The sequence below is a fragment of the Panthera pardus genome, unplaced genomic scaffold, assembly GCF_024362965.1.
Source record: "Panthera pardus isolate Hobbes unplaced genomic scaffold, ASM2436296v1 HiC_scaffold_17, whole genome shotgun sequence".
Classification (NCBI taxonomy): Eukaryota; Metazoa; Chordata; class Mammalia; order Carnivora; family Felidae; genus Panthera; species Panthera pardus.
In genome coordinates this window covers 142,845,046-142,871,068 of record NW_026526732.1, presented here as the reverse complement: position 1 = coordinate 142,871,068, position 26,023 = coordinate 142,845,046, and the positions used below count along the sequence as shown (strand labels likewise).

Sequence of the window (26,023 nt, the reverse complement as noted above, 5' to 3'; positions counted from 1 at the left end):
TAAGTGATAGCTATTATGATTGAAGGTTTAAGCAGAAACTTTGAAGAGTATTATAGAGGGCATTCCCCCCCTTTTTTTTAAATACCCAGAGTAATATCACTTTCTTTTAGGTGACTGTTCCAACCACTACAACCATGGGAACCTACTAGAGGTTATTTAAATTTTTTTTTTCAACGTTTTTTATTTATTTTTGGGACAGAGAGAGAGAGAGCATGAACGGGGGAGGGGCAGAGAGAGGGAGACACAGAATCGGAAACAGGCTCCAGGCTCCGAGCCATCAGCCCAGAGCCTGACGCGGGGCTCGAACTCACAGACCGCGAGATCGTGACCTGGCTGAAGTCGGACGCTTAACCGACTGCGCCACCCAGGCGCCCCCTAGAGGTTATTAATCCCAGGTCTTCACCTGGCCCCAGAGCCAGCATGTGACCCAGATTGGGCCTAAAGCAGTAGCTGTCCCCCTGGCCACAGTGATGGCCTGGACTGGATCAGCCAGAAAACTTTTTCCTAACCGCAGTTACAGAAGCTGGCTTTGCCTCTTAGGTCATGAACTAGAATTATTTGTGTCACCTGTTGGTGGATTTGGGTTATTTATTTCTCTTTTGTTTTTGTTTTTGTCTTTTAAACAACATGGCAGAGACATCCTTGTTCATCCCTGGGCATCTGCAGGATAACAGACTTGCTGGAATAGAATTAGGGCTTTCATTTAAATACATTTAAATACATTTTCATTTAAATACATCTCACGTTGAGTATTCTTTCTTATTCTAGGTTTCTGTGCAAGATGAACTAGTTCAAGTGCAGCCAAAGTTTAAAAGTAATCTTCTTGAGGCCGTGGAAGTTTTTCGTGAGGATGTAATGAACTTCACAGAAGCGTATGAGATGGTAATCCAAGTATTTGCATACTGTGGGTTAAAATGTTCTGTGGAGTGTTATATGCGATGACAGTGATGAGTCTTGAGAAATACACTGTGATTTGCACATTGTATATAAAAGGCTGTACTTGCATATTTGCAGCTATCTGAAAAACAGGAGATAGCTAGTCCTTTAAGTTTGTTTTATAGAGGAAGAAAGAAGATATAACTGTTAAAAGGAGCAACAGCTTTTGAGATTGTAGAAGGAACCAAAAGGTCTGTTCTTGTCCTTTCTCAGGCCAGAATGCTCATAGTTGGAAATGGAATACTGTTGTTGGAAGGTTGCAAGAGACTATAAATACCATAATACCAGGGCGTTATGCAACTGATCTTTTTTTTTTTTTTTTTTACTACAGAACCAACAGAGTCATTGAAAATAAATAATCAATGTCACACTTGCTCAGTCCCACAGACTATTTAGCCTAGTATCATGACCAATAACAATCCACCTCTTTGAAGTTAAACTCAAAAGTTGGATATATTCCCTAACATGTGCTACTTTCTTTTAGTGGTCACAGTGAGTCTGGATTCATAAGATAATTTTAAGCCCTTAATAATAATCATAAATGCCTTCTTCTTTTTTTACATGTGCTGAACTTGCCTCTTTTAGTTGGATTTGTTAACATTTTATGGCCCTCGTATTCTATTATACTGGGAATCTAGTCTATTATTTAGCATATCCATAGTATTCATGGTTGTATAGATCATCTGGGGTCCTTTTTGCAACTGTTTTCTGGATGATGGCCACCAGAGACTGCCTTTGGCTTCTTCCAAGTGTTCCACTTACATGCTTCTCTGTTTCCATATTGGGCTGAACCATCGGTGAAAGGAGGCTGTTGTCGGAACTCTAGATCAGTTATTCTAATGAGTAACCACAGCATCATCGTTTACAATCATAAATGAAATGAGACAGAGCTCTAGTGGTAGAAGCTTCATGCAGGGTGTAATTTTGTCACATTTTTTGTTAGCTATGTCATGCTCCTTTAGAAATGAATGGCAGTTGGAGTGATGTGAATATTCTAAAATTGACAATGGTCATGGTTATACAACTTTGTGAATATAGTAAAAGTCATCAAGTTGTCTGTTTTCAGTGAGAGATTGTATGATATGTGAATTATATCTCAGTAAGGCTGTTACAAAAACTAAATGAAAGCTTCATCTATGGGGCAAAATTTGACCATTTCAATTAAAAATAATGTTTATTGATTTAAAAGGAAATAATAGGTAAACTCAATAAATTGATAAATGCATGTGATTAAGAATTTAAATGGAGATTATATTATTCATTACAGGAAGGACCCATGGTTCCAAATATACCACCCCAAGAAGCTAGCAACAGGCTACAGATATTTCAGGTAAAATTTCATTTTCTGCATATAGAAAATGTGTTGTTAGTCTTTAAAATAATTTTAGGGAAAAATGTATGTGTTCTGTCTTACAGAGGAAAGGTTAATGTTTAAAGTGCATACAGATTTTAATTGTATTCTAGTCTGCTAAATAATGTAATTGATTCCTTTTCTTATATCCCTTCATGCTCTTCTCCACAGAATCTCTCTCTGTATTTTTAGAGAATAAGATTTTGATTTTGAACTTAAGCTTATACCTCATTCTCGTTCCAAACATCTTGTTTGTGTGTTAATGGTAAAAATTCATAGAATAATAAAATGTATGAAAATAATAAAATATATCAAATTTAAAATATTGACAAAAAGTTTCCTTGTCTTCTCTCTGTATCCATTATTTTTCTTCCTTCTGTATCCATGACTTTAAAATTCCCACTTCATTTGCCCTACCTTGGACAATGCTTACTGGGTCAGGCCAACCATTTACCCTCTTTTTCTATGCCCAGAGTGCTGAGCACATCTAGAGAAAAACCACACACCCATTTAGGTTAATGTTTTGTGGATTCATGGATTCCTATGTAAGCCAGCCCCTAGGATTATCTGGAAATTCTCCTCTTTGTTTCTAATCTCTATCCTGTTTTCTGTAGTGGCTGTACTATATGTTCTCTTTATGTTCCCTATCCCACCTGCACTTGTAGTCATGAAAAAATATTTATCAGATACCTGCTGTGTGTCTTGGTCAATAGAAAGGTGATTAAGAAATGGTTCTTTCTTCTAAACTGCTAAAATCTGGTAGGGAGACAGACAGCTGGATAGATTGTAATTGCAAAACCATGTGGTGAGCATTGTGATCTAGGTGTGAGAACCAGTGTTAATGGAAACAGACCAATGGGAGCTGATGGGGCAGCCAGAAAAGGCTTCCTGGAAGAGGAGCCATCTAAGCTGCATCTTGAAGGATTAATGAGAATTAGCCAGGGGTAACAGGAGGGAAAACAAATTAGACAGAATTTGTACCTCCCAGAAATGAAGACATAAGCAGGGAGATCTAGGGGAGATGAGAGAGTGAAGTGTGGGGTGCATTGGGCAGAGAGCATAGGGATGAGGGATAGGCAGCACAGTGGGCAGAAATCCCTAGAGAGCCTTGGAGGCTATGATAAGGAGCGTGTAGCCTATCCTAGGGGCTGGAGGGCTCTAAACAGGGAATGATCTGTTCAGATTTGAATTTTTAGAACAGTTGTGTGTTTAAAAGACTTCTCTGGCATTAGTGTGGAGAATGTTTTGGAGGGAGGGTGGTCAGACCGATGGCAGTTTCAGTAATACAAGCAAGAAATAGTAAAGATTGAGACCAACCAGATGCACTTGCAGTAAAAAGGGTTCAGTCAAGTTGAATGGGATCTCTCCAGTTGCAGGTTCTCATGAGAGGGGCACTTCAGGCTTTTTCCATCAGAACCAAGTAGAATTTCTCATGTGGTATCGAATTTTCAAGTATCTCCCTTGATTTGAGTGGTTTAAATGGAAAATCCAGACCCAGATAAGAAAAGTGTTTCTCCAGGATCCTTCAAGCAACCGGGAATTGCAGCTGACCCTAGAGGAATAAACTTGTGCAAAGTAGATGAAATCAGCTGTCACAGAACCCACTGTGTGTGCTGCCTGGCTCCAGAGGGGTAGGTCCAGCCCAGTAACTCTGGTGGTTTTCTATAAGGTAGGCTGTCTGTGCTGGCCAGGGTTTTCATGGAATGCAGCCTTTCATTGAATATGATGTCCTCAGACAAAAAGTCATAGTCCCTTGATATTGTTTGGGTTCTTTTGTCCTTAGGACAATAATGGTCACTCTTGGACTAAAACCAGATCCCCCTATCTATCACCCTTGCCAGCACTTTATGCTGGACACTGGAGGAGGCTCTGATCCTTTGCTACCTGAAGTCCCCAGGGCCCTGGGGGAAAGGCCTGCCTCTCTGGAGGAGCCAGGACCAAGATTGATCTGCTTACCTGGTGGCTGCCAGCTGAGCCAAGCAGAACCCCTCAGCAATAAAAGCAAGAGGGAGGATGAAAATAGATAGTAATGTTCGATGGTGATAAGTGCCAAGGGAAAAAATTAAAGCAGGGAAGGGGAATAACATGCTGGGCTGTGTGCGCATAAAGTGGAAGGTCTCCAGAGAAACCATCCTTGAAAAGGTGACATTTGAGTGGAGACCTAGAGAAATGAGGGAACAGACCCAGCAGGTATCTGGAAGAGCAGCTTTCCAGGCAGAAGGATGAACAGGTGCAAAGGTCCTGAGTATAAGCAAATATGACATCAACTTACTTATATTTTCAGTGACTCGCTCTAGCTACAAGTGTTGAGAGTACATTATTGACAGTCAAGGGTAGAAGCAGGGAGAGTAACTAGGAGGCTATTGAAATAGTCCAGGACAGGATGACAGTAACTTGGACCAGCCTGGTGGCATTGGAGTTGATGAGAAGTTGGAGGCTTGGTGTATTTTGAAGGTAGACCCACCTCCTTGTCTTTCCATCAGGAGTTACCAATTTATTGGTTAGCAACTGGGACTTTAATGGGTCACCCTTTTACCAGAGGTGTGGCCACTTCATTGAAAAGACATTGAAGGGCCCATCTCTTGCCATCTTGCTCCTTCTATTCTGCATGTTTTTGAGGGTGTGAGGTAAGCAGGCTGTTCGCCATGCATCTGGCTGAACATGTGACCCAACTCTCCTCAAAAGCAGGTGCCCTTTCATCTCCCAACCCCCAAGAGAAGCAGGTGCCAAGATCTGGATTGTGGGAAGAAGCAGGAGCCTCATGTGGGGCCTCAGGGTGCAGTGGTGTTCTCTGACGCAATTTTACTCTGATTTCTGGAGTTACTGGGCACTCCGTTGGTCTGCTGACAAAGCTGATTATTTTGCTCCCCATTTGGATGGTGCTATGGGTCTTTTTATATTATTTGGGAGCTGAGTGGAAAAGGGGTGAGTGACTGGCATCCATCAATAGTCTTTACCTCATAGACAAGATTTTAAATGTCATTATTTTAAAGTATGCTAACTTTAAAGTTTTTGTTTCTCCTTTTCTGGGTTCACCTTGTCCCATGGACACTTTAGTCAGTAAATTTGTTGAGTAACCACTGTACTAACCACCAACAAATGTAAAAAATGCAAAATATGGCCCTTTCTAGGAACTAAGAGTTCACTGGAGTTCCTTCAAGGTCTTCACCCCTTCCTGATTTGGCTCCTTTAAAGTATGTTGTGGAATTTAAGAAACAAAACAAATGAACATATGGGAAGGGAAAGAGAGAGAGACAGAGAGACAGAGAGACAGAGAGAAGGGGAAGCAAGCCATAAGAGATTCTTTACAACAAACTGAGGATTGATGGATGGAAGGAGGTGCATGGGGGATGGGCTAAATGGGTGATGGGTATTAAGGAAGGCACTTGTGATGAGCACTGTTATATGTAAGTGATGAATCACTAAATTCTACTCCTGAAACCAATACTACACTATATGTTAACTAACTAGAATTTAAATAAAAAATTGAAGGAAAAAAAAGAAATAAAAGAAGCTAACATAGCTGTCAGATCTGATTCACTCTCTGGGTATTGTGAGGTCTGATGCCAGACATTCTCCAGGGCTGGAAATTTGGGATCCCTATTGATATGTTATACCCTTTATGTGGAACACACATATCTCATCACAGGTGGGTTATTTCTATTTGGTTTGGTGCTTTAAACACTATTAATACTTAGCATTGTAAGTATAGGAGATTCCACTTTTGGTTCAAAGGGCATGTGCATTAACTTCGGTGATTCAGATTGCTGGAATTCTTTCAAATGGTATTAAAATGGAATCCTTACTTTTATACACTATTGCTTGGAGAGAAAACAGGGTTGAAAGGATTATACTCACTCATTTGGACCATGTAGAAGAGATGACAAGTCTAAATTAGTGAAAAAGCCTGAATTATAGGTTATTTAAAATACTGTTTTAGTACTTTCAGACATATTTATGGGAACTTGAGAACCAGGTCTTCTAGGGACCACTTAATTTATTAAAGAAAAAAAAATTCATGTAAAATGGATACTTTTAAAATGCTTAAAAGTTAATTTTATTAAGTGGTCAACTTTTCTTCTGATAGCTTGGTATCAGAAGTATAAATTTCTTCACAGATCCTTGTTTCATAGATATTATTAAACAAACCTCAATGTAGCTTTTATTCCAGGTATAATAAATTCTACCTTAATGGGGCCTGAATTAATTATATTTTGCTACAACTTAAAAATCTTCTTATAGGCCAATTTTGATGATCTGTGGAGGAAGTTTGTTACATATTCATCTGGTGAACAACTTTTTGGATTGCCTGTGACTGATTATGAGGTTTTACACAAAACTAGGTAGGTTTAGAAACTGTACAAGTGTTACATGCAAATAATTAAATTCTGTCCATTAGAAGAATCATGCCATCATTAAATCCTTTATCATGCAGACAGCCTTCCCTAGAACACTCCTAAATATCCCCCTTATTCCTGGCTATTCCTGACCCACTGGATACATGGTCACCATATACAACAGAAATGTCCTTGAGGAGTTGAAAATAGGTTGCCAAAGTTGTGGTATTTGTGGTCTATATTTAGCCTATAGAAGCACTGCAATTTTGGATTTTTTTTTTTTAATTTAGAAGAATAGCCATCCTTGGCTTTCCAACCCTTCTTATTGCATTTATGCTAAGTGCTCTTCGCTTTTGAGTAAACATAGAATTCATCAGGATTGAAGGCCAAGGAGCTTAACTGATTTTAAATAGTAAGTAGATCTAGGAATTAAGCAAGTATATCTTAAGGGAATTTTGTGTAACTTTCCTCAAACTCAAAATTAGAACAGTGGCTTTAGCTTATTAGGATCATGTTTTCAGTAAAGAACTTTATGTTGATTTCATCAAAGTTCTAACATGTCTTTGCAAAATAGATAAGAAATTTTCTGACCATAAATTAATGCTTCCAACTACCTTAGGGTAGATGGCTTGTATTTTTTTTCCAAGCAGTCATTCACCAAGTTTAACTGGATGACCAGTTGTGTTAGAATTGCAGATGTCTGTTCTTTGCCCTGACTTACTAAATCAGAATCTCAGGGATTGGGTCCTGCATTTTCATAAATTCTTTAGTTAATTCTTTGCATGCTCAGTGTGAGACTCAGTGTTTTCTTTTAGCCCTCAGTATTCCAGGAAAAATAACCATCCTCATTTACTATTTATTTTTTTATATTTAAGTGATTTATGAGTAATTTGCAAACGTACAAATAAGGTAATGGTGAAAAGAACTTTTATTAGAAAATGTAGTGAGAATTTAAGCAGTGAAAACCCAAACTTTTACTCCATAATACCCTGGTTTGAAGATATTTACACAAAGTGGAAACTGACTTCGGAATCCAACTATAACAGAACCAATGTGAGTTTGCTCCTTGGTGAGTCAGAAACTGCACGTTTGAGTTGTCACACAAAGAAAACTTTATTTGCAGCAAATAAAGAGATCATGGGGAATAGCTTCCAAAGCCATGATTCCCTAAGAGAGGGTGAATGGGTTCTTTTTATTTAGGGTTAGAATGAATATATCAATAGGAAAGCTCTGTCATTGTTTGTAAAGGCAGGCATGAGATTGCGCATGTGCCTTAAGGAAACATGCCAATACACACATTGTATGTTATGTAAATGAAGCATGTGCTTCTCCATCAGCGGAGATTTTAGTATTAGAATGCGGTGAAGGTGATTGTAAGTCATTCCAGAGGTCACTCCATGGGTCCATATGAGTTTAGCTCCAAGGATCTGGGCGAGTGGGAGGTCTTGTGAGGGCAGTGGATACCACCTGAGTAGTGGTTTTGGGTTTCCTTTGCCTAAGTTAAGAGGTAAGACAGAAAGAAAAGCTTAAGGAAAAATTTAAGGCAAAGATTAGTGAGTACAAGCAGTGGGACAGTAAAGGTCAGTTCTTGGATTCTTGCTGGTGACACCACCAACTTCTCATCAGCTGTCATGCACAAACCTGGACCATACCCATTCTGTAGGCACTGATTTCCGATTTCAAATCCATCTCCAACAGCTTCTAGCTTACTATTACTTCTGACTTTTTTTGGACTTGCATTGCTAAACCCCAGAACTGTTGAAAACTCAGACACCCATAATTTTGTTGAAGAGAGGATCACCATCTTTCTTGCATTATGAATGCAAAAAATCTTTATTTTCACATTTGAAGGATCAAGTCCATGAACTTTTTCATTTCTGCATCATCTGTCTTTGAGTACAAATCTGCCTTCAGCGTCTGTCTACTTAGGGGATGTCCCAAATAAAAGTTACACAAACATCACAGATAATGGAAGAACAGTCATTTATCCTTTTCACGAAATGGGATGGTTTAGGTTCTTGTAAAAATTTGCAGGATGAAGCCCTTGCCTCTACATAAACATATTGTCCACTCATAAATTACTGATTTGGGTAAAATTCATCCAGGTAATTATCATCTAAAGACCCACAGTCTGAGATCTCACTTACATAGCCATTTGGACTATCACAGTTAGAGTCTAGTGTGTTGCCCTGTGTCTCTTTCCTGTTCAATACTTGGGAAACACACCCTTTTGTCAGTTGCCTTCTCTTTGCTGTTTTACATAAAAAATGACCAATTCCTTAACTGTATTAAGTGAGAGCTAAACAACAACAAAAGCAAAACAAAAATGGTGTCTCTCCAGAGTTCTTTCTTGATACTTTCTTTCTTTTTTTTTTCAATACAATGATCATTTTATTTTTATTTGTTTATTTATTTTAAATATGAAATTTATTGTCAAATTGGTTTCCATACAACACCCAGTGCTCATCCCAACAGGTGCCCTCCTCTTGATACTTTCTTAAAAGATGATGCAGTGCTTTGGGCAACACAATAAGAAACCTGAAGAAAAATTGTTGTCCCTTTTTTATTGGAGATCTTGTTGTTCTTTTTGTATTATTTTAGTCATTTTTAGCATAGTTGGAAATACTCCATGATTAACAATGGGATCATTCCTAAGAATCAGCAAAATGAAGCAAGAATTGGAAAAACAGAGTGTTTTTTAAAGGGCCCAGTGTGCCCATTTGATAATTGCAAGATAGAATGAGTTTTACTTTATTAAAAACATAAGCAAATTTTAACTTCGGCCTTTGCATTATTTATAATAAATAATAAAAGTTGTGAACATCAATCCTTACAAATAGTTAGAACTGCTCAAGAAATAAACTCAAAAACTGAAATTGGGTCTAGGGGGGACCCTCATGGTCTGCTAAGCGTTGAGGAATTCTTGGGAGCATCAACAAACTCAATTTTTGGTGTATTACACGATAAAAGGACTTTTTCTAGGAATCTATAATCCCTCCTATTATTCTTGCTATGTATATAACTCCATTTGGGTACATGAGGGAAAGCTTTTGGTAGGAAAGTGATGTTTAAGTCACTTCCTAAAGATAGATGTTCTCATAAAAAAAAAACAACTTGCATTTGAAAGAAAAAAAATTAAAATCTTAGCCTTAGCTTTGATCTTACCAAGTGCTGGTCACACTGTTTGCAGTGACTGGAATGGTAATAATAATCAAGCCATTTGTTAGTGTCAAGTCATAGTATGACTTGGAATATTTGAGAGCTGTACACTTGACCCGATTGATGGAGCTTTAATAAAATCTTTGTTTGGAAACTAACAGGGCTTTTTGCATATTGGTGTCTATAAAGTACACATGTGATGTATGAAATATTTGATTGGATGAATTCTGTCTATCCAATAATGACATTTATTTTTAAAATACACATTATGCAATGACTTAAATATTTGGTTTCCCAGAAAGGAACTCAACTTGCTGCAGAAGCTGTATGGACTCTATGATACCGTAATGAGCAATATTAGTGGTTATTACGAAATACTTTGGGGAGATGTAGACATTGAAAAAATTAATGCAGAACTGCAGGAATTTCAAAACAGGTAAGTTTTAATTGAATTAAACTTACCTTTTTCTAGTGGCTATCTTCATAGGATCTTGTAGGTATTTAACAAATGAATCTATCCTCTGATATATTGCCATATATATATATATATATATATATATATATATATATATATATATATGGCAAAGTTGTTATATGTGTGTGTGTGTGTGTGTGTGTGTGTGTGTGTGTGTGTACACACAAAGAAATTTGTAGTGATACAAATTTTTTTCCCTGAAAGGTGTCGTAAACTCCCAAAAGGGCTTAAAGATTGGCAAGCTTTTTTGGATCTGAAAAAAAGAATTGATGATTTCAGTGAGTCATGTCCTCTACTGGAAATGATGACCAATAAGGCAATGAAACAGAGACACTGGGATCGAATCTCTGAGTTAACTGGAACCCCGTTTGATGTGGAATCTGATTCGTTTTGTCTTAGAAATATTATGGAAGCACCACTACTTAAAAATAAGGATGACATTGAGGTACAAAAGCTTATATCTTATCACTGGTTCATTAAAGAACATCTTTTTCTTTTCTGGGGCACCTGGGTGGCTCAGTCAGTTGGGCATCCAGCTTTGGCTCAGGTCATGATTTTGCAGTTCACGAGTTCAAGCCCCGTGTTGGGCTGTGTGCTGACAGCTGCTTCGGATTCTGTGTCTCCCTCTCTCTGCCCCACCCCACTTGTGCTCTCTCTCTCTCAGAAATAAACATTAGAAAAAAAATTTTTAAAAATCCTTTTCTTTTCTGAAAATTGTACATTTTATGTAAGAGTGTACTAATTGCCTTATATAATGTACCCTCAAAATTTGGAATGACCCTGAACATCCTTTGATTTTGCAAAATAATACAGTAACTCAAGGAGATAAGATGATTATTTGAAATATGTTCATTTGGGAGGTCCTAAATCTATCTTCCTTGTCCCTTAACTACACTCTCATTTAAAAGCAAAAAGTCTGTTTATTTCTGTATTACATTCCTGGTGAATTCCTTAGAACATTTTCCAGATTTCTAATTCTATACTTTTCCTTATTAATCTACTACATATTATTTTTCCTTTCCAAGATTTTAAATTGGTTCTTTTGTGTGTGCTTAGTGTTTGTATGGTATTTCTTTTTTATTATTGAGTTATAATTTCTATAATTATATGATTTTTATTGCTGAGATATAAACTTATTAGTTTATGTTTGTAACATAATGACTCTATACATGTGTATATCACAACGTGATCACTGCAATATATGTAGTTAACATCCATCACCACACATAGTTAAGATTTTTTTCTTGTGTTGAGAACTTTTCTCTTAACAACTCCCAAATACACAATACAATATTGTGAACTATAGTCATCATGCTATACATTAGATCCCCAGGACTTATTTGTGTTATAACTAGAAGTTTGTACCTTTAATCACCCTCACCCATTTCATTTGCACCGCCACCCCCCTAACCCCCTACCCTGCCCCAACACACACACCCGGCTGGCAACACTAGTCTGTTCTCAGTATCTATGTTCTGGTTTCTTTCTTTTTGAATTAGTGTTTTCATTTTCTTTGAATAAATACCCAGAAGTAGTATTGCTGGATCATATGTAGCTTTATTTTTAATTTTTTTTTTCAGAACCTCCATACTGTTTTCTATAGCAGCTGAACCAATTTACATTCCCACCAACAGTGTAGTGTGCAGGTTTCTCTTTTCTTCTCATACTCACTGATACTTGTTATTTCTTGTCTTTGTCAAGATAGCCACTCTGACAGGTATGAGGTGGTATCTCACTGTGGTTTTGATTTGCTAATCACTGAGGATTAGTGATGTTGAGCACATTTTCCTGTACCTGTTAGCCATTTGCATGTCTTCTGTGGAAAAATGTCTATTCTGATCCTCTCCCATTTATGAATTGGGTTGGTTGGGGTTTTTTCCTATTGAGTCGTGTGAGTTCTTTGTATATTTTAGATATTAACTCCTTATCAGGTTTATGATTTGCAAATATTTTATTTCATTTGTAGTTTGCCTTTTCATTTTGTTGATGGTTTTCTTAGCCATGCAGAAACGTTTCAGTTTGATGTTGTCCCATTTGTGTATTTTTCCCTGTGTTTCCTTGGCTTTGTTGTCAACATTTCTTGTAAGATTTGTCTAGTGGTGATGCACTCCTTTAGCTTTGGCCTGTCTGGAAAACTTTATCTTTCCTTTGATTCTGAAGGACAAATTTGCCAGGTAGGGTATTCTTGATAGCGGGTTTTTTTTTTTTGTTTTGGTCTTTTTTTTTTCTTTCAGCACTTTGAATATATTGTGTTCCTCCCTTCTGGTCTGCACAATTTCTGCTGAAAAATCTGCTATTAGTCTTGTGAGAGTTCCCTTGTATGTAACAAGTTTTTCTCTTGCTACTTGTAAGATGTTCTCTTTGTTTTCAACTTTTGACACTTCAATTTTAATGTGTCTTGGTGTGGATCTCTTGGTTCATCTGTTTTGAAACTCCCTGGACTTCCTAGATGTGGATGTCTGTTTCCTTCCCCATCTTAGGGGAGTTTTCAGCCGTTATTTCCTCAAATAAATTTTCTGCCCTTTTTTCCTTCTGGGACTTGTATAACATGAATGTTGGCCCATGTGATCTATCTTAAATTTAAGTCCCTTAAATTATCTTCACTATTTTTCATTCTTTGTTCTTTTTGCTCTAGTTGGGTAAGTTCTACTGCCCTGTGTTTGAGTTCATGATCCTTTCTTGTGCTTCATCTAGTTTGCTATTGAATTCCTTTATTGTATTTTTCTGTTCTGTGATTGTATTCTTCAGCTCCATGACTTCTGTTTGGTACTTTTAAAATATTTTCTTTCTTTTTGTTGAAATTCTCACTTTGTTCATGCATGTTTCTCCTGAACTTGTTAAGTATTATTATGACCATTATTTTGAGCTATTTGGTAAATCACCCATCTGTCTCATTGAAGTCTTTTCTGAGGTTTTATCTTGTTTCATTTGGGCCATATTCCTCTGTTTCTTTACTTTCCTCTCTGTGTTGGTTTTTATGCATTATATAAAACAGCCACCTCTCTCAGTCTGGAAGGAGAAGCCTCATGTAGGAAATGAGCCTTATCATTCAAGCCCACCTTAGCTCTTGCTTGGCTCTCAGAACTTTGTGTTTCTTCTAGTACTCTACTTCATCCTTAGTTACTCCCAGTAACTGGAGGTGTCACAAGACCTGTCAGGCTCCAAAGTGGATTTAGGCTGATTGGAAGCCAAATTCTCAGGCAGCCACTTTTAAAGTATGCAAATATACCTCTTTTAGGGGAACACTAGGAAATGGACATTTCTGTCTGTTCTATGTGCACTGAACCCTGGGATGATAGCCAGTTAAGAACTTTCTTTGTTTGCTGCCATCCTGTTGAACCCATGAACCCAAGCCCCTCTACTCACCAGACTCAGGCCATCAAGGGATGTGCCTTTTGAGTGACAGCAACAGTTGTTCACACAAGTTCCTTTCTTGGAGATGCCAGCATTTGGGAGCATGGCATAAGGAAGTTGAAGAGACAACCCACCCTACAAAGTCTCTGGAGAGGATTAGAGTTGGCCCTCGGATGTATGTTTAATTAGAAGCCTACTCCTCAGGCCGCGGCTGTGAAGTTACACTGATAGGCCTCTCCCATAGTACGACTGAGCATTCCAGTCTGCTGTCTCTGCACTGGGGGTAGGTAGCTGGTTAAGAACGTTTTCCTGGTTTGTTATGGTCCTGTGGCACCTCCAACATAAACCTCATTTGCCACCAGAATCAGGTGCTCAAGAGGTATCTCCTGGGTGGCAGCTGCAAAAACAAACAAAAAAACAAAAACAAAACAAAACAAAACTCAGGACACCAGACATGTGCATAAGCTCCTTTCCAGGAGATAGCAGTGACCTGGGGTGAGGCAGAGGACAGTGCAACGGTGGTGCCCACTAGCCTCTGTCTTTGGAGAGAACCCCTAGTCCTGTGTTACATTAGATGCCTGACCCTCAGACAGAAGCTCTAAGATAAGCAAAGAGGCCTTCTTTACAGAAAGGCTGGGCAGTTTTCAGTGGGTTGTCTCTGCGCTGGGCCCTGGGGTGTGGCCAGATATGTCTATGCAAACCCTTTATAACTGCTTCCCCTGCCCCTCTCCACAACTCACCACAGCCCTCAGGCCTGGGCTTCATGTCCACCCACTGGTTTGCATATCTTTTTCACTTCTGGTTCGAGATGTTTGTTTGGCTTTTAAGCCTGGCCATGTTTTTACTTTCTCTTTTTTGCATTTTATCCACTATTCTGTATTTTTGGAGGCAGGGAACTGTACCATGTAACCAGAAATCTCTCATATATATGGTTTTGAGTCTCCTGCCCCTCCTTTTTCCCTTAACTACATATGTACACCAGCAGTTGTTTTCAAAACATTATGTCCTGTTTATCAATGTCATTCAAATACTACTGAAGGAAACAAAATGACCATCTCATTCTTAGAGGTAGGTTTTTACACTTAAGAATATAGCCATTTATAAGCTGTGCTTTGAAAACATCATTTTATACTTCCAAGGAATTCTAGGCCTCAGTTACTATTTGTACCCCAAAATGGATTCTTAGTGCGGTATACCCTGGTACATCCTGTTTGCTCTGCTCTGCATGTCCTGCTATTAACCAAGCTGGATTCCTTCTGTCAATGGACTCACTGCCTCCAAAGGAACTCTTTTCCCTTGCTGTAGAACATCTCCTCCCACCACCCATTGGAATCTCACTCGGTCTCAGATGCTCCCTCCTCCATGAAGCCTTCCCTCCTGACTGCAGGCAGAAATCCTTTCTCCCTCTTCAGAACTCACAAGTCTTACCACGCTTAAGACATTTATTACACACCCATTTGGATTATAATTATTTGTGGAAATACTTTGCACCTTTCAGTTCCTTCCCATCTGTGAGATTCTGTGATTCTAAGTATGAAAATAAATAGAGGCATGGTGGGGAAAATACCTTACTTTTACTTTCCCTGTGAGACTTTCATATCGAGCGTTCTCAGAAAAACAGGAAAACTTGTAAGAAAAAAAAATAGAATAACTTTTAAGCAAATGAAATATTCGTATCAAGGCCAGAAGAAGCAGGAATCTGGCAATGACTGATTATATGTTACTTCAAAGAGGTCAAAGGACTCCCACATACATTCTCAATTGTTTCTCATGGCAAGTTGCTGAGATAGAGCAGCTGGGGTTATCTCTGTTTTGGCCAGAAAACTCCAATGAAAAATATAATCAAGAAACATGACGATTTAAGTTCTGCTATTGCATGTAGGTGGTACAATAAAATAATTAGTGGTCAGACAGTCAAGAGAGTTATTATTTGAACTTGTAATACGATGATCTTGAGACCTTGGGTTTCTTTTTTTCTTTTAAAAAAGAATTTTTTTTTAATGGTTATTTATTTTTGAGAGACAGAGACAGAGTGCGAGTTGGGGAGGGGCAGAGAGAGAGGGAGACACAGAATTTGAAGCAGGCTCCAGGCTTTGAGCTCTCAGCACAGAGCCTGATTCAGGGCTCAAACTCACAAACTGTGAGATCGTGACCTGAGCTGAAGTTGGATGTTAAACTGACTGAGCCACCCAGGCACCCCTTTCTTTTTCTTCTTTTTCTTTTTCTTTTTCTTTTTCTTTTTCTTTTTCTTCTTCTTCTTCTTCTTCTTCTTCTTCTTCTTCTTCTTCTCCTTCTCCTTCTCCTTCTCCTCCTTCTCCTTCTTCTCCTTCTTTTCCTCCTCCTCCTCCTCTGTCTTCCTCTTCCTCTTCTTTTGACAGAGAGAGTGCGAGTGAGAGCAAGCATGAGGGAGGGGCAGAGAGAGGGGGAAGGAAAATCTTAAGCAAGCTCCACGTCCAGTGTGGAGCCCAACACGGGGCTCAGTCTCATGACTGTGAGATCATGACCTGAGCCGAAATCAAAAGTCAGATAATTAACTGACTGAGCCACCCAGGTGCACCTTGAGTCTTGGTTTTTTGGCCACAAAATGACTATGACTTCTAGGTCCAAACTCAAAAATTCATTATTTTACAAGGCACTTAATTTATAATTGAAAATGTCATGACATATTCTTTGATCTCCCTCTGAAGGACATTTGCATATCTGCCATTAAGGAAAAGGATATTGAAGCCAAGCTGACTCAGGTGATTGAAAACTGGACCAACCAGAACCTGAGTTTTGCCGCATTTAAGGGAAAGGGAGAGCTCCTTCTCAAAGGAACTGAATCAGGAGAAATTATCACCTTGATGGAGGATAGTTTAATGGTCTTAGGTTCCTTACTAAGCAACAGGTAATTTTATAGTTTGGTGGGGGAAGGTTTTAATTTGGTTTTTGGAATTATATAATACTAGGTGAAAGCCCAGTTTTACAGCTGTGGCATAATATAAGATTCTGACCTAAAATGCTCACTGTTGTCTGTTCTCACACAAGCTACCTATTTTCCCTAACAATCATGGCCTCTGTCTCTTCTTTATGGTACTCATCTCTCCTTCCTATTTTCCTGGTGGGCCCCATCATAATTACTTTCCCCCAAATAGGCAGCTTATCTCCTGAACATTTTGGCTCCCCACCATGATGATCTATTTTATTTTCTTTCTCTTTCATTCCTCCAATCTGTCATCTTTGGCCTCCTTGGCTAGCCCTGCTCAAGTGTTCATCCAGTGGCCCAGGAGAAGTATCCTGGCAACACATTAAAGAACTGTTATCACTAGGGGCTTGTTACTTAAACACTTTATGCATCTTTTATCGTGAAAAGTGTCTCTTTATGTGCTGGGTTTACTGTGCCCTAAATGAAACAACCTGTCCATCTTTGCACTACTGTACCAGCTGGAAGGTGACTATGACCTTAAGTGCAGCTTTAGAAAATGGGAATCAGTCAGACTAAGTATACTGTCAGGTCTTAATCTGGGCATTAGCAACCTTTAATCCCCTAGCTGACTATGCAGTAATTCTCAACTGTTCTTCGCCATAATACTTCTAAGAAATATGCCACAACTTTGTCATTAGCAGAGGTCAGTGTCTAGGGTACATGGGAATTCCAACACCCCTTGTCCAGGTTGAGATCACTGGTTAATGAATGACATCCTGCATGACTTCTGGCCCCAAAGTCTGTCTTGTATTTGGATAAAGTACTTAATTTCAAAGCTCCTAGTTCTAGGAGTTTCGTGTTGACTTGCTATGGTTAAGATCCTACTTATGTCTTCTGCTCTCAGGGAATATGAATAATCCTGGCACAGGTGACCATGGGATATTCAGTGGTTTCTGGACCTCATGGGATACTATGTCCACATGGATCACTGATAATTTTACCATCCTAATTTCCTAAATGACTTCTTTCTTAGTTATTTTTTAAATGTGCTATTTATTTTTGGGGGGCAGGAGAGAGGAGGGCAGAGAGGGAAGATGACAGAGGATCCCAAGTAGGCTCTGCAGTGACAGCAGAGAGCCTGATGTGGGGCTTGAACTCACAAACCGTGAGATCATGACCTGAGCCAAAGTTGGACGCTTAACTGACTGAGCCACCCAGGCGCCCCCACTAAATGATGACTTCTTGAAAAAAGGCTGTGGAGTCATGTGAATAGTTCTGTGGCCAAAGAATTCAGGATTTGAGGCCTTTCTTAATTTCATACTTAACTTGCATTTAGCCTGATCAGTATAATATTTATAGCACTAATAAAATCGATGTTGAGGCAGTGGCTGCTGGGTCTCTAGGGTGACCTGGAAGTGACCTCAGAAAGAAATTGTATATTCCATGGGTGAGACTTAACTCCAGATATTGCCTGGATTGTGACACTTTCCTACTGGATTCCTGATTGGTCTATGGCACTCCCTATCGGTCTTGACAGGTTCCACCATGCAGAGTTGTGCAATGCAAGGGCCTGGCCATAGGACCGAAACTGGTTATGCTAGATTTTATTTCAAGTCTCCCATTTTCATGTTGGAAGTTACATGAAATATAACCATCAAATATGACTCTTTTTTTTTTTTCCCTCTGTGCAGGACTATTTTGGGCCTCAAATATCTAGTTGCTTCAACCCCTTGAGGTACCTATCCATACCATCTTGGTCTGCATGTTTTAATTTTGAAGATTGCTTTTAGCATATTGACTGCCTTTCAGCTCCAGAACAATGGTCAGACGGACAGTAAATGGGTGTTGATAAAAATGCCTGTTACTATCTGAATAGCTCACCTATCTCCTTGGGGCAATTTTTGTGCAACTCACTTTATACCTCCATGTATAACATAGACTTCTAGAGAAGTTATGGGTTGCACTCACCCATCAGACCCCATTCAGACCCAGAAGACCTGCTTCAGACCCAGAAGAACTCCCTTCTGTATGTGAGCAACCTGTCCTGGATCAAGACAAGTTTTAAGAACCTTGTATTGACAATCACCAGAAAATGCCACTATACCACATCGAAACCACTTGTCATTGCCACAAACTAAAATTGGCTTCTTAATCCAACTGTAGGCAGTTGGGTCCTTACCCAGTATCTTCCCATCACTTCTTGCATGACATCCATTGTGTTTCTTGTCTTTTTTGGTTGTGCCCAGCTTTCTGGACACCTTGAATTCTCATGAATCCTTCATCTAGCCCTGATGTTGAGAAAGCAGGAAGCATGCTATTTGGGGGCAGCTATTCTAGATCTCTAATACCATACAATCTAGGCCCAGTGCCTGGTGAAACCAGCAGTCTTTGGATGAGAAGAGCAGCATCTGTAAATGGACATCAACCCTCAATCTTGACATTGGCCTTGTGGTACTAGTTTCATGGACCAGTAACAGTGCCCTAAGTGTTATTCTCGCAGACCATGCTTACTTCGATTTGGTTCACCAAAGTCTTGTAAAAACACCTTATTCCTTGCCTTCCCTTTACTCCCAGAAACAACAAGCACAGTTCCTTTGCTGGACCTCTGTCTCAAAACTCAGTCCATTTTCCTAGTCTATGACTAATATGTGGAAACAGGTAAAATCACTATAATTATATGAGTTTTACTCCTAGAAAAGCAAGTATCTCATTAGCTGTGTGAAAATTATTAGGAACTGCCTTTTAAGGAAAAAAAATGTTCATTTCCAAAGGAATGTTTCTCCTGTAACTTTGTTAGGCCATGTTATTTTCTGAATCATATATCCTTAAAATACAGTGTTTTTTCCATTTTCACTTTTTAGATATAATGCTCCATTTAAAAAAACCATCCAGAATTGGGTGTATAAATTGTCCACTTCCTCAGATATAATTGAAGAGTGGCTAGTAGTCCAGAACCTTTGGGTTTATCTGGAAGCTGTCTTTGTGGGTGGAGATATTGCCAAACAGCTACCTCAGGTAAATATGGTTTTTGTATGGTGGGAATGCAAACTGGTGCAGCCGCTCTGGAAAACAGTGTGGAGGTTCCTCAAAAAATTAAAAATAGACCTACCCTATGACCCCGCAGTAGCACTTCTAGGAATTTACCCAAGGGATACAGGAGTACTGATGCATAGGGGCACTTGTACCCCAATGTTTATAGCAGCACTCTCAACAATAGCCAAATTATGGAAAGAGCCTAAATGTCCATCAACTGATGAATGGTTAAAGAAATTGTGGTTTATATACACAATGGAGTACTACGTGGCAATGAGAAAGAATGAAATATGTCCCTTTGTAGCAACGTGGATGGAACTGGAGAGTGTGATGCTAAGTGAAATAACCATACAGAGAAAGACAGATACCATATGTGTTCACTCTTATGTGGATCCTGAGAAACTTAACAGGAACCCATGGAGGAGGGGAAGGGGAAAAAAAAAAAAAAAGAGGTTAGAGTGGAAGAGAGCCAAAGTGTAAGAGACTCTTAAAAACTGAGAACAAACTGAGGGTTGATGGGGGGTGGGAGGGAGGGGAGGGTGGGTGATGGGTATTGAGGAGGGCACCTTTTGGGAGGAGCACTGGGTGTTGTATGGAACCCAGTTTGACAATAAATTTCATATATTAAAAAAATATATATATATGGTTTTTGTAACTACTGATAGAATGATTTGTGTTGTGTGTATGTCTCTGGAGAAGTCTTTATAAAGCCATATGGTCCTGTCTTGATTTATTTATTCATTTATTTATCAATTTTTTAACGTTTATTTAGTTTTGAGAGAGAGAGAGAAAGAAGGGAGTGGGGGAGGGGCAGAGAGAGAGGGAGACACAGAATTGAAAACAGGCTCCAGGCTCCCAGCTGTCAGCCCAGAGCCCGACACAGGGCTCAAACTCATTAACTGTGAGATCAGGACCTGAGCCGAAGTCGGCCACTTAACCGATTGATCCACCTAGGTGCCACCTTATTAAAACCTTATTTAAACCGGGGTTGGCAATCTGTGGTCCACTCACCTGTTTGTAGAAATAAGTTTCATTGGAACACAGCCATATCTATTCATTTATGTTCTGTCTGTGGCTGCTCTAGCATTGCAACAGGAGAGTTCAGTAGTTGTAACAGAGACTATATGGCCTGCAAAGTAAAATATTTACTGTCTGGCCCCTTTACAAAATAAGTTTTCAAAATGTGCTGATTTTGTATTTACATTAAAAGAAAAAAAGAAAATCACATATTTTCAAATCCCCAGGTTATCTGAGGATATCAGGTACCTTCAATATGGTACTACTACATTTAATTTTTTTTTAATGTTTATTTATTTATTTTTGAGAGAAAGAGAGAGAGGGAGAGAGAGCAGGAGAGGAAGAGAGAAAGAGGGAGACAGAATCCCAAGCAGACTCCATGCTGTCAGCACCGAGCCTGATGTAGGGCTCAAACCCACAAACTGTGAGATCATCACCTGAGCTGAAACCAAGAGTTTAACCGACTTAGCCACCCAGGCACCCCTCAAATATGGTACTGTTGGATTATAGTAGTTCATCTCCTCCAAGAGGTGACTTTATAGTATTCGTCTGAGAGTAGAATTAAAATTAATCTGTATTGCATAAACAAAAATTAACTATCATTAAGTCGACTAATAGTAGATCAGACACATACCACGGGGCAAGGAAATTTAGCTTTCTGAGCCCTTAACAAAATATTTAAAACAGCTTTACTCTGCGGCCTTTGAAATAAGTAAACTTATTAATAGATTTATTCTATGAAGGTAGAATCCCTCTTATAAAATTAAGCTTGCTCTTCTTAAATTTCCATAACTATAGGCTCTATATAAATTAAAAATCAAGGTTAAAAGGGTTTCAAAAATAGCTCATTTCTCATTGTAACATTGTTTTAAACATAATTCTTTTCTTTCTTAACCAGAAAGTTGCAGTGTTTTAAAAGATACCTTTAAAAGTTTTTAAAACAGGCAAGATTATGCCATTCCTAGAGGCGTTTTTGCAATTGAATGCAAAGCTTAATATCATCCATAGTAAATAGAAAAATTTCATTAGCAAAAATGTAAATGAGGCTTTGTTTTGGGTTTTTACTTTCTTTTTTTCTGCCCCCCCCCCCCCCCCCGGGTCCTTTTGAGCTGTAATTATTCAAAAGATCTTGAGATCAAGTTATTGTCATGCTTCTTCAGTTTGCTCATCAAACCAAGCACCTGGGGTGCTGGAAGACTAGATTTGAGCTTTAAGTCGATAGCTCTGTAAATTAATCGTGTGGCATTTTGAAAATGTATTAAATGTAAGAAAACAAATAAGTGATAAGCCCCATTGTGACAAAGCAGTATTTCAATAAGCAGTTTTATGACTCTGGGTTTTTGTTTTTCAGAATTAATTGAGGTGAAAAAAAAAATGCTCCTTTAAATTATGTAGACTGAGGACTAATAGAAGCGGGTCTGAGGAACTAGAGGCTATTCCAAAGCGAAGACTTTGCTTTTATTCAAATGCTCATTTTCACTGACTGTTTTTAGGAAGCCAAGCGTTTTCAGAATATTGACAAGTCATGGATAAAGATAATGCAGCGAGCTCATGAGAACCCCAATGTGATCAGTTGCTGTGTTGGAGATGAAACCATGGGGCAACTTTTACCTCATTTGCACGAACAGTTGGAAGTATGTCAGAAGTCACTCACGGGGTAAGAACCACAGTTTTAAGTCTCCTATCATTTTATATGTGATGGCATTTTATCCCAAACAAGTAAATAAAACTGACGGCATTTCTGGCTTGGTAGGGATGGCTGAAGTGGCTGCAGGAATTTAACATAGCCTTAATTTTTCTGCAAAACAAGACACCATCAATTTGGGGGTCCATGAGTGAAGGCATTGGATTAGTTTTATAGGGCTGCTGTGACAAATGCCCACCAACTGGGCGTTAAAACATCACACACCTATTTTCTCACATTTCGGGAGGCAAGAAATCTGAAATCAGTGTCAGCCAGCACCTTCTGAAGGTGCTGAGGGAGAATGTTTCCTTGCCTCTTGGAGCTTCTGGTGCCTCTAGGAGTTCCTTGGCTTGCGGCCACATGACTCAAACCTCTCAGCCTTCCCCTCTTTTTCCTGTGTGTGTCTTATGAGGACTCTTGTAATTGGATTTAGGACTCCTGTGGATAATACACGATTTTCTCTTCTTGAAATGCTTAACTTCAATACATCTACAAAGACCCTTTTTCCAAATGAGGCCACATCCACTGGTTCCAGGGAATAGGATGTGGGCCTGTCTTCTGAGGATCTGCCATTCAACCCACTACAGTCATGGAATATAGATGTGCACGAAGAGAACCAGACAAATTTACAGATAATTTCCTTAAAGGACAGTTCATTCTCAATTTCTGCTTGAAATAGAGTTGTAGTATTGATATGCCCCGATTCGAGAGACCCCCCAAAAACAAACCACCAGAGTCCAGAGTCAAAGCCAAGCGGCAAGGGTCGTTTATTGCAGGTTCGAACCCGGTCCTCCGCGCACTCGTTGCCAGTGACGCTAAGAGGCCCCGAGCAAGGATCTTACAGCTTCTTTTATAGACAGGCACAAACAAGTTAGGGATTTTTTTTGAGGTTACAGAGCTGTTATAGGTTGACATTTAAATTTGAACGCTCAGCAGAACTTGATTGGTTCCCGCCTTTATGTCAGACTACGACCGGGCGCGCCCTGGCTGGTTTCTGGAACGGCGGGGAGGGGAAAGATCTTTTCTTTGCAGTTGTGAGTACACCTGGTAATTTTTCTCTTAGCCTCTCAGTATATCTTAGTTTTTCCAAGTTTATGCCCCTGTCCTGACTTCATGGTTAGTTGGTCCCCCTTTAACTCTTCCAGTGCCCAGGTTTGGAGATAATCATGTGTTCATCATGGGTTTAAACCATGAAGTTCGCGATACTCCTAGAAAGGTCACAGGAGGGCTCTTGAGGAAGAAGACCATAGGTCTTGCTCTGAATCCCTGTCTTGCTTTTCCAAGTGCCACTCATGACAGACCACGGACTTTGGTTCTAACCAAACATTTCAGAGGCAAATGGGAAATGACTATAGATGTTTGCTGTTATCTTACTGAAGATGTTAGGGATTGTGTCTTGGCTAAAAACCCAAAAATTATTAATTCAGGAAAAGCCGTTTGGTAACATGACTTTATTTACAGGTATTTGGAGAAGAAGAGATTACTGTTTCCAAGATTCTTCTTTGTATCCGATCCAGTTCTCCTGGAAATTCTGGGACAAGCCAGTGATTCCCACACCATACAGGTATAATCTTAATATCTGTTACCTAAATTGCTTTTTTACACAGCATACATAATTAATAATAAAAATGAAGTTAGAAATTTAATAGCACAGGGAGGAGAGTATTAAAGATTATGTTAAGTATAAAATGTCCTAGTTTCTGTGTGTTCTGAACTCATCGACCTGAAGCAAGAGTCACTGATTATGCAACTCACCAGCTGAGTGACCTTAGCCAGCTTCTTAATTTTCCTGTGCCTCAGTTTCCTCATCTGTAAAATAGGGATATTAATGGTTTCCGCTTCATAGGATTGTCATTAGGATTACATGAGATCACGCACTGGAATGTAGCTGACACACAGTATGTGCTCACTAAATGTAATTCATTTCTGTATTGTAGTCTAAATATTCTCAGATCAAGTAGGGATTGTGGTTTGGAATTGTCCATATCCAAGTGCTTCTCAAGTGCTTTTAGCCATTTCCAAGGGCAGTACTTCCAGGAGGCAGAGAGAAACTATGAAAAACCGGATATGGGAGGCACTGAAACACCCCTATCCCAGAGCCTTGCCGAGTTTGGCAGTCTGGGAGGCCACTACGAGGGACTTCCTTGGTGGTTTCTAGGGAGCTGTGGGGATGAGAAGAGAAGGAGGGAAGTAAAAGCTGTGGAAGGCAGAGGGAGAGCCAAGAGACAGGCAGGACAGAGCTGTCTGTGGGAGGGAAGGAGGCGGGGACCACATGGTTGAGTCTCCATGTGGAGGAAGGTCACAGTCTTAGTCCAACCAACCCAGTGGAACAAGGGCATTTGCAGGAAACATGCTGTAGGGCTGGATTTTTAAAAGTGGGTCTCAAAGTCAATCAGCTGCCAAAGCCGTGTTGTGTGTGTTTGTTTCTGTCTTTGTTGGCACAATGAAGTGAATTCTTAATCTCTTACAAAGAAAACACATATGAAGGGTTTTAAAAACAACTCAGTGGCTTTTGTGTTTAGCCTCATGTGTGTTGTTCTGGCTCTGTCTTGTGCTTCTTACAGCCACATCTCCCTGCAGTATCCGACAACATAAACGAGGTGACGTTTCATGCGAAAGACTACGATCGTATCCTGGCCGTCATATCAAGAGAAGGAGAAAAAATTATTGTAATTTAACTTGGGTTAAAGTTTTCTTACTAGGATTTCTTTAAAAATGTAGGTCGAGGAGATTGCGATTCTCCTGTGAAAAACAGAGAGTGGGGGAGGGGTGGGCCTGGGTTCTAGTTCTCTTGCCCTGGCTTGGTTGCAAACAAGTCTGGGTAAGTCACTGACTTCTCTGAGACTTGTTCTATCATTAATTAATTATTAATTTTATATTAAAAAAACACTTTTTTTTAATGTTTATTTGTTTTTGAGAGAGATAGAGACAGAATGCAAGTGGGTTGGGGCAGAGAGAGGGAGGCACAGAATCTGAAGCAGGCTCCAGGGCTCTGTGCTGTCAGCACAGAGCCTGACGCAGGGCTCGAACTCACGAGCTGTGAGATCATGACCTGAGCCGAAGTTGGACGCTCAACCGACTGAGCCACCCAGGCACCCCTAATTTTGTATTTTAGAGAGAGAGCGTGAGTGGGGGAGAGGGGCAGAGGGAGAGAGAAAGAATCCTAAGCAGGTTCCACACTCAGCACGGAGCCTGATGTGGGGCTCGATCCCACAACCCTGGGATCATGATCTGAGCCGAAATCAAGAATCTGATGCTCAACTGACTGAGCCACCCAGGCACCCCTACAATGAAAACTTTAGACCAGACCATTTTCTTCCACCTACAGTATTAGTTGGTTTTTCTCATGTCTTAAATATTTTGTGTAAAATTATTTGCTTTGTGTTGAGGTACTGTGATTTATCAAGTGAAGTGTGACATTGGTAAAAATAGGAAATTATTATCAATTTGTAATATATCTGTAATGTGTCTTTTTAGTTGGATAATCCTGTTATGGCCAAAGGTCCTGTAGAGATTTGGCTTATGGATTTGTTAAAAATGCAGATGTCGTCACTGCATAATATAATCAGGTCTGCATTCTACCAAATCAGCGATTCAGGGTTTCAACTCTTACCTTTTCTCAATCACTTTCCAGCACAGGTGAGAATATATAATGTTTAAATAATGGAAATAAGGGGGAAAGATACACAGGAAGCAGTTGGCCTTGATGGTGTAGCAGCTGTTGGTAGCTTTGAACTAGCTGGGGAGGCCTTCCCACCCCCCACTGCCAACC

The 26,023-nt window shown here is 39.5% G+C and overlaps 1 protein-coding gene across 5 annotated transcripts in view; it reads left to right on the top strand.

Moving 5' to 3' along the window:
* The window catches only part of DNAH8 (dynein axonemal heavy chain 8), a 331,845-nt gene that overhangs the window by 119,704 nt on the left and 186,118 nt on the right, over positions 1–26,023 (top strand). For 4 of the 5 annotated variants that reach the window (XM_053905062.1, XM_053905060.1, XM_053905061.1 and 1 more), the window contains exons 32-42: positions 769–882; positions 2,204–2,266; positions 6,530–6,630; positions 10,082–10,219; positions 10,463–10,703; positions 16,300–16,499; positions 19,379–19,532; positions 22,061–22,224; positions 23,713–23,815; positions 24,816–24,920; positions 25,729–25,890. In XM_053905062.1, coding sequence (XP_053761037.1) covers positions 769–882; positions 2,204–2,266; positions 6,530–6,630; positions 10,082–10,219; positions 10,463–10,703; positions 16,300–16,499; positions 19,379–19,532; positions 22,061–22,224; positions 23,713–23,815; positions 24,816–24,920; positions 25,729–25,890 — 1,545 coding nt within the window. The remainder of the gene's footprint in view (positions 1–768; positions 883–2,203; positions 2,267–6,529; positions 6,631–10,081; positions 10,220–10,462; positions 10,704–16,299; positions 16,500–19,378; positions 19,533–22,060; positions 22,225–23,712; positions 23,816–24,815; positions 24,921–25,728; positions 25,891–26,023) is intronic. The other variant, XM_053905063.1, reaches the window with a different exon arrangement.